The sequence below is a fragment of the Apium graveolens genome, chromosome 5 (genome assembly GCF_009905375.1).
Source record: "Apium graveolens cultivar Ventura chromosome 5, ASM990537v1, whole genome shotgun sequence".
NCBI lineage: Eukaryota > Viridiplantae > Streptophyta > Magnoliopsida > Apiales > Apiaceae > Apium > Apium graveolens.
In genome coordinates this window covers 239,934,018-239,943,453 of record NC_133651.1, presented here as the reverse complement: position 1 = coordinate 239,943,453, position 9,436 = coordinate 239,934,018, and the positions used below count along the sequence as shown (strand labels likewise).

The 9,436-nt window shown below is 34.6% G+C and overlaps 1 protein-coding gene across 9 annotated transcripts; it reads left to right on the top strand.

The window, feature by feature from the left end:
* The first annotated feature begins 447 nt into the window (after positions 1-447).
* Positions 448-8,853, top strand: LOC141724978 (pentatricopeptide repeat-containing protein At4g14050, mitochondrial). Of its 9 annotated transcripts, none has more exons than XM_074527307.1 (4): positions 451-2,543; positions 3,004-3,274; positions 3,787-3,851; positions 8,385-8,853. In XM_074527307.1, exon 1 carries the CDS (start codon positions 602-604, stop codon positions 2,432-2,434), a length of 1,833 nt encoding a protein of 610 aa, XP_074383408.1. In that variant the 5' UTR covers positions 451-601; the 3' UTR covers positions 2,435-2,543; positions 3,004-3,274; positions 3,787-3,851; positions 8,385-8,853. The 9 variants fall into 9 exon arrangements, with proteins under 9 accessions (XP_074383404.1, XP_074383403.1, XP_074383408.1 ...); XM_074527305.1 differs by having other exon boundaries at positions 451-2,549; XM_074527303.1 differs by lacking the exons at positions 3,004-3,274; positions 8,385-8,853 and adding an exon at positions 7,745-8,341 and having other exon boundaries at positions 448-2,430.
* Positions 8,854-9,436: the final 583 nt, after the last annotated feature.

Here is a 9,436-nt window from a genome sequence, read left to right as displayed (position 1 = left end):
TTTTCTAAAAAGCGAATTAATAGATTTGGTTCAATTTATTGGGGTGAAGGACAAATTTAGCCTATTTTTACACAAAATTGACAAAAATAACCAATTTCTGAAAAGTTGACCAACTTTAGCCGATGAGATACCCAACTGTCAGTGGAGTATCCACTTTATATAAGATACCCAACTGACAGTGGAGTATCTCATATATGAAATACCCAACTGTCAGTGGAGTATCCATTTTATATAAGATACCCAACTGACAGTGGAGTATTTCATATATGGGATACCCAACTGTCAGTGGAGTATCTACTTTATATAAGATACCCAACTGACAGTGGAGTATCTTATATATGAAATACCCAACTACCAGTGGAGTATCTTATACAAATTGGGATATCCAACTGACAGTGGAGTATTCAATCGGCCAAAATTGGCCACTTTTTTCAGAATAGGTATTTTTGTTAAATTTTTTCAAAATTCGGCTATTTTTGTCATTTTTTCAATTTATTGTAGCCCGGCCAGCGTTGACCCTATTTGCCACCAAAATAACACATGAATAAAATAGCGCGATTACGAAGTCCCCATGAATCAAGGCCCTGAAGAAAAGACATGAATGCCTTGCTCTCACCTTATTCACCAACTCCGCCTCTGCGCCAAACGCCGTGCCCCATCTCAAGGCAAAAGCATCCATGCCCACATAATCAAAACCGGGTTAAGACAATATGAACCATTTTCAAACACTCTCATTGACATGTATGGCAAATGCGGGCTTATACGAAATGCACTTCAAGTGTTTGATGAAATGCCTCAAAGAGACCAAGTCTGCTGGGCTTCGATTCTTACTGCTCACACCCATGCTAATCTACCTAAACGTACTCTTTCTATGTTTACGGACATGGTATCTGTTGATGGGTTGCAACCTGATCATTTTATTTTTACGAGTCTTGTTAAGGCTTGTACTAGCTTAGGTTCTTTGAGGATGGGTTTGCAAGTGCATGCCCGGTTTTTGTCGTCGTGTTATTCGAATGATGATGTGGTTAAGTCTTCACTTGTTGATATGTATGCGAAATGTGGGTTGGTTGAAACTGCACGGATTGTTTTTGATTCGATTTGTTGTAAGAGTTCGGTTTCTTGGACAGCTATGATCTCGGGGTATGCTAAGAGTGGAAGTAAATCGGAAGCTATTGAGCTGTTGAGAAGTATGAAGGAGAAAAGTTTGTTTGCTTGGACTGCTTTGATATCGGGGTTGGTGCAGAATGGATATTGGGTTGATGCATTTAATATGTTCAATGAAATGAGAAGAGAAGGTATTGATATTGAAGACCCGTTTAGCATATCGAGTATCATTGGAGTGTCTGCTAATCTTGCAACATTGGAGCTTGGCAAGCAAATGCATTGCTTAGTTCTAGCACTTGGTTATGAGTCTAGCTTATATGTAGGTAATGCGTTGGTTGATATGTATGCAAAATGTAGTGATGTAAATGCAGCAAAGCGTACATTTGACAGTATTTGCAATAAAGATGTTGTTTCTTGGACCTCAATAATAGTTGGGATGGCTCAGCATGGACGAGCTCAGGAAGCATTGTCACTGTATGATGATATGGTTAAAAATGGAGTAAAGCCAAATAAGGTGACATTTTTAGGATTAATATACGCCTGTGGGCATGCTGGTTTAGTTAATAAAGGGCGTCATCTTTTCAAATCCATGAGTAAGGATTATGGCTTCAGTCCTTCTCTACAACATTATACATGCTTGCTAGATCTCTATAGTCGATCAGGGCATCTTGATGATGCTGAGAAGCTTCTTTATACTATGCCTTTCGAGCCCGATGAAGCTGCTTGGGCAGCTTTATTAAGTGCCTGTAAGCGGCATGGCAAAACTCAAATGGGAGTTAGAGTTGCTGATCATCTTTTGAGCTTAGAACCAAAAGATAATTCAACATGTATTATGTTATCTAATGTGTATGCTGGTGCAGCTATGTGGGAAAAGGTATCTAAAGTACGGAGGTTAATGACAGTTAAGGATATCAAGAAAGAACCTGGTTACAGTTGCATCGACTTGGGAAAGGAGAGCCAAGTGTTTTACGCTGGGGAGAATACACACCCAATGGAGGATGAAATTTTTATTCTACTTAAAGAACTGGATGCAGAGATGAGGAGAAGAGGTTATGTTCCAGATATAAGTTCAGTATTGCATGACATGGATCAGCAAGAAAAGGAAAATCAACTCTTTTGGCATAGTGAGAGGCTTGCTGTTGCTTATGGACTACTTAAATCTGTTCCTGGCACGGTTATAAGAATAGTGAAAAATCTCCGCGTCTGTGGTGATTGCCATATTGTCTTCAAATTTATTTCCAGCATAGTGAATAGGGAAATTGTTGTCCGGGATGCCAGTAGATTTCACCACTTCAAGGATGGAAACTGCTCGTGCTCTGATTTTTGGTAAAACAAAGAAAATAAATACTGATGTTTTTACATTTCATGTATACGCGTGTAGGTGAAAGGTTGATTCAAAGTTATCAGCTCAAGTCCCTTCTGTAGCAATTTTCATTCAGGTGCAGGTTATTATCCTATATCCCTGACAGGATTGGAGGTGGTTATGACTTGTGATTTTGCACTATACCTGGATAAAGTTTTAACAAAAACCATTAAGTTCATTAATTTTTAGACATACAATGCTTCTTGTGCTATCTTCGACATAATCATGCTCTTCTCTTTATTAATCCCATCAATGGTTGCTGGTCTGAAACTCAAGTTCAAGTATTCGTATTCCTAGCACAAGGTTTAATAAAATGCAAAAAACAGTTAGAAAGTTTGTAGAATTTGTGCTAGAAAAAAATAACATTAAAGATCTTCTAGGGACAAACTTCATCCATATTATTGTCAACTGTTTAATTGTGACACAAATTCACATAGATAAAAAACTTCCATAATCATATCTAAAGATACATGAAAAATGTGTATATCCTTATATGATGAGCATTCACCACCTGACTATCTCATATCGTGTCGTAGGTAAGGGCCTTCAGCTTCCTTTCAGAGTACTTTCTTTATGACATCTGATACAACTATTCGGATTTGCTAAAGAGTAAATTTGTATAATGCATCTCCTATCTTAATTCATTGAATCGTCTGAGGCTCTTCTTTTGGTGGATTTATTTGAACAAAGAGAAGGGAACTTTTGTTGTTTGGTTTTACATGGTTAAACTGAAACAGTTGCTTGAGTTGAGAATTCATCGAGTCTCCAAGAAGCCATAGATTTAAATCCTTACTAATCCGGGAAATGGTGAGTTTTGCTATATCTAATTGCATACCTTTCTATATTTAAAAAAATCAAGAAAGAAAAAGTTCAGGATTCTGTTATCCTGTGAAGAAAATGAGATGCTGTAATTTTTTTTTTCAAGATAGCACAATGTTTGGGTGTGTTTTCCACTACGCCACAACCCTTTTTTGTTTCTTTGCTTTGTACAATAGATAATGATTGTGTTGGCTAATATACACGATCATCAAACAACGAGTGATGTTACTAAAGAAAAATAGTTGGTGGATGCCATGCCTCTACCTTTTACGACATCAACTATTAATCATTACAATTATGTATCAATCATCCTACGAGAAGATCCAGGCCAGTTCATTTTACTCGCCTAAATCATCCCTGTACATCTCATTACACCATTTTGTAATTACTCCATCTATGTATATACATACATGTCTAATATAATGGGTCGTCTATGTTTTGTACTTTTGTTTTATCTTCTTTTCTTGTACTTAATTATGTAGATGTTTATATTTATGCAGGTTGAAGGAGACTGAAGCTTGTTAAAAAATGCGGGGTTCAGAGATTTGATTGGGGCTTTATAGAGGTACCCATTTAATCATTTTGTTTGATTCTATTAAACACAAAGATTGCGCCTTATAAATATAGTAGTGTTTTGTCTATATAGTTTGAGTTTTTGTGGTCAAATTGATGCAATTTTGACTAAAAATGCATATATGATTTATTAATAATATTATGAAAAATTTATCATTAGAAAATATATCAAATTTACTTTAATATATATTTTTCAAGTTTTTATTTATATGTATAATAATTAGAGCGGGCTATCGGATCGTGTCGTGTACTTTCGTGTCGTGTAATTTCGTGTTTCGTGTACGTAAACATGAAACCCATATCCGACCCGAAATGATTTCGTGTACTCATATGTGAAACCCATATCCGATTCGAATCGTGTCGTGTACTTTCCGTGTACTTTTCATGTATATTAAATGAAAAATTAATATAATATATATATACATATAATAAAAAAAAATCTATTTTAATGTATAATTTAATGAAATATGGAGAGTGTATGTATAAATTTATATATTTTGACATAGTATTCTATAAAAACTTGTAAATATTTATATTATATACATAAATATATGCTTGTGTTATATATATTAATTTATAAATATATTTATCTCGTGTAATTTCGTGTACTTTCGTGTACTTAAATTGAAACCCATATCCGACACTAAATCTATCGTGTAATTTCGTGTTCGTGTACATTCGTGTTTCGTGTACCAAAAATTAAAACCCATATCCATATTTTTCGTGTCGTTTTGTGTTGTGTTCATGTGTAGTGTACCAAATTGCCCGCTCTAATAATAATGATATGTATTTTTTAATATATAATTATAAAATTATTTAAATAATAAATATTATTAAATGACACTGATTAATAATAAATAATACATATTCTGATATTCTTACAGGACAGGGAGTAATGAAGTTCAGTGTCTAGTTTATGATAAGTGATTGTGTTGCCCCGTAAGAATATTGATTGATTAAATTTTGTTTTTGTTGCTTGTATATGTATTGTTGATGCATTAGGCTTTTTCGTATACTGAGAGAAAGCGACTTGCGAGGCTATCCGGTGATCCTCGGATTAAATATTTTTTATTAATTATAAAATTCAATTTAATGTGGTTCTGGAAAAGGTAAAAAATGTTAAAATTGGATATACGGCAATGTAGCTTAATGATGCAGGACAGATTTATTAAATAGAAAACAAGCAATGAATTATACGATTTTCAAGAAAAAATAATCAATATTATTCCCGAGAAAAATATATAATCAAAACTAAGTAGTAATGTGGGGATTATAATGCTTATATAGGGAATAGAAACCCTAATAAAATAACCTAATGGACTTTATTAATAATAAACTATCCACATATAAAACATATAAATAAATTCATTATTTATTTCTGCAATAGATAAATATAAACTAATTAATAATATAAATTATTTCTTTATTTCTGTTCCTTACACTTAATAGGAGTATTAGGATGTTTCTTATTGGTAACCTTTGCGAAGAAACTATGGGTTACAAATTAACTAGATAAAGTACCATGGTCAATACTTTTTGACGGAGCTTGAGGATTGAGAGTAGGTGTTGCTCCATAGATTAGGAATTGTGGTTTTTCAGTAGCATTTAATGTTTGAGGATGGAGGAGACATGATTAGAACTTAGAAGGAAATGAACACTTCAATTAAAAGGAAATGTTGAGCACACAAGTTGAGAATTTTAGAACAAATGATAACCTTTCGTATTAACCTCAGAGCTTGAGGATCGAGAGTAGGTGTTGCTCCACAGATTAGGAGTATTGGTTTTTTAGTAGCATTTAATGTTTGAGGATGGAGGAGACATAATTAGCAAGAAAGGACACTTCAATTAAATGGAAATGTTGAACACACAAGTTGAGGATTTTAGAACAAATGATAACCTTTTTTATAAACCCCCTCTTACTGTACTAAGAAGAAAACTTTGACTAGTTGAGAATTTCTATGGTTATAGAATATAGAATTCTTTTTTTGTTAAGTAAACTCACACACCCCTATGGGCCGAACCCTTGACCTCCTCCGAAGAAGGCAAAAGCTCCACCACTGCACCAACCCTTTGTTGGCAAATATAGAATTCTTCTTGGGGGTTGAATGTGCATCTTTAGGGAAGAGTTTTTCCATAGACCGGAGAGGTAATGTTATAGTCAAATAATTACTGAGATACTCTGGGTAACTTTTTTTTTAAAATGTACTACAGCTTTTTTTAAAAGAACAAGAGTCCTGGGTATAACCATGGATCAAGAACAAGAGAAGAAACAATATGTCCCCAACTAGGGGTAACATAACAAGATACTTTTTTTCTTAATTAAAGCAAATTTTCGCGAAGCCAGCCAATTCTGATATTCATTAGAGGATCATTCCATCTTTGCATCTTGAAGAATTTTCCGCATATTGCGCAATGGCTCCTCACTGTCAAATACACCTACACTAGCCTCTTCGAGTGCCAAAACTGTGACAGCTCTTGCTTCTTCATTTTGATACTTATCGGCTAGTGTGAATTCCACTGTCCATTCTTTTCTGGCCTTCCACATATCAATTATCTTTAATTCATATGCCAAAGCCGAGTCTCCTTGAACCCCATTAACAAGATCAATGGCTTCACTGCAGTCTGATTCAATTATAATTCTATCATGTACTCCCCAAGCAAGATCCATACCATACAGTATTGCGTACAGTTCAGCAACAATTGGAGTTGTAAATCCAATAATTCCTTTACAACTATCAACATATCTCCCATACTCATTTCGCATAACAGCACTGACCGATGCCAAGAACTGGCTAACATCAAGTTTGCCTTTGACATTCACCTTGATATATTTATGTTTAGGCCTTTTCCACTGAGTCTCCATATTTCACAGTGATGAGATAGACTTAGGATAATTGAGGAATTGAAACACCCCAGAACAGTCAATACGTTATATAAGGGAAACATCATAGTTTCTTTTGTCAGGAAGCCAAACCAGGCAAAAACAAGCGGATGCATGGTAATCCTGTGGGCGCACTAGACCGCACAAGGATTTTCTTTTACAAACTAAATAAATAGGTGTAGTATGTAGCATATTTTAGAATCTAAATAATTACTTGTAATATAGATGCATCAAAAACATTTAATGTGGGAAAAGAACTGTTAAACAGTTTACAGCTGGGGCAATAAATGAATAAAACTTACAATAAATTTCGATGTAGCTGGAATGGTGGTAAACATATACTTGATGCTTTTGCTATTTTGTGCATTGTTTCGAAATCTATTCCATTTACTTTATGGCGTATAATTACTTGGTACTTTTTTTGTTATTTTTTTATTCTCAATAGTAGTAGTAATACTAATATAACACCAAGTTGTATAGCTTGGTTTTTAAATGTTCCGCTTGGAAAAGAGGCACTCACAGTCACAGATGAAGTTATTAGACAATTTACTTAAACTCTTTCAATTGCCTAAAAATGCCTGTCAATAGTTACTAGCTCATATAAATTGGAATGGAGGGAGTTGAATTTTTTTTTTTGTACGCTTGGAACCAACAAAGTGTTGTCATATTCTTTTTCTTTATAAACGGAACCAGCAATCTGCATTTTCTTTCTTGCTACTTGTGAAGGTCCGACAAACGACAATTGAAAAGTTCTTACTGCATCCCACTACCTGCAAGCTGTCCTGGCTCCACCACTGCATGCTGATATTTAAGCCATTTCCTTCACTGATTCATTCCCTTAAACCTCTTAGTCTTTCTAGCTCTAGTTATTAAAATTTATTTACAGAATTTTATTAAGAGGTGTTTGCAAACTTGGTAAATTACATATGACCACTTGAAGTTACCGGGCAAGGATATCAGATTTTGCAGCCTAAATTAAAGGTTATGCTCTTGTTTTCCAACAGGATCCTCATACTTCACTACAAAAGACAGTGTAGCTTGCTATAGGTCAAGGTCCGGCATGTGACAACATAAATTCTACTGGATCCCACTATGCTTAATTCCTTCCTCCACGGCGTGCAGAGAAACAAGCTGTCTATCTGCCTTTACTTTCTCAAACCCTGAAAAGCCCTTTGTCTTTCTGACTTGCTGTATTATGTATCATCACTTAAGTACCTCTATAAAATTACCGTGATTCAAATTCATGGTCTTGTTTTTCCAAGAGGGATCTGTTGTAATGTTTTCATGTTTTTATGCACTATGCTATGACCTATTAACCTCAGGTTCACCGGGTGGTTCATCTGATAGTTTGGTGTATGGTTTTGTCCTGGTCATCTGCATCTAATATCATTCACAAGATAGTATAGGAATACAGCATTCATAATATAATGACTTGTGAGGTAGTTTTACCAACATAACTGAAACAAGGGATTTAAGTGGTTTAAGTTGTTTTTATGTGTTATTGAACTCCTTTATACTTGTCATTAAACAACCTAGATAATTTTTTTAAAAAGAGATCGCTTCTAAAGAAGAGCAGGAAGGCAATGTTCTGCATGCGGAACATATTTTTTTTTTGTGAATCACATGAATTTGTTTTGTTGACAGGACTTCTAAAAAGATTGATCTTGAAAGGTGGGAAACCAATTCAGAAGCATCTCCTGAAATATTCAGAGTAAAATATCCAATCAAAGCTCCTTGAAGGACGCATAAGAGATGCCCTCAGAAGAAGAGGTGGTGCTATATGCTCCTGACTCCTGAGACATTAGAGCTTTGCGATGTTGGTACATCTTAGATTTTTGATATGGTTCTATCGCATTTGCACAGGAGAGGATCTGGCCATAGCTAAAAGTTGCACGAATTGCAACAATATTTGAGTTTTAGCGAAGAAGTTAGAGGTGATGTTTCTTGCCAATTAAATCTTAAATCATGAAAATTAGTTATTTTGTCAAAATGAATAGATCATTTAAGTAGTTATCTAAAGCAAAATTTTTCTTTTGTCGTCATTATGTACCTTAACGACTTAATTCTCTGTTTCAAATGTAATTGTAGTCATCTACTTTGTTTGATTCGTCAATATATGTTGGTGCATGCACTCGTAGAGTGATTAAGAGGCCTTTATCCCTCTTGAAACTTACCAAACATTATATTCTTTGTTAGCGTAACATATATATGTTTAAGTGTTATTCATTGTTGTGATGAACTCGATAGAATGCTTATATTGATTATGTCTGTTACTAGTGTGTAGCATTTTTATTCGAAGTATCATAATCGTAGTTGGGTGATCAACCCTTACGTCCGTAGCTGACAAGTTTCGTTTGTCGTACATTAATGTATACAAATACTATAAAAGCACTATATCGAAGTTGACTTACGTAAATTCGAAAAAATCTATGAAACAAACACAATTGGTAGAGACAACTTGCATAATCACGTAACTTGCGATGCGAAACACAAGGAATCGAAAAAGTAAAACGTCATACCGAGCATAAGCAAACAACGACAATCAACTATGTCCTAGCGGTTTATTTATCAAAAATTCCTAAAATTTGAATTTAAAAGATAAGTTAGAAAAATTTATACGAGATAAAGCTTCCAGTATAAAGCGTTCCAGCTTCTCGATACTTGGGTACTTCCAAACTCGACAACCGATAAGACTG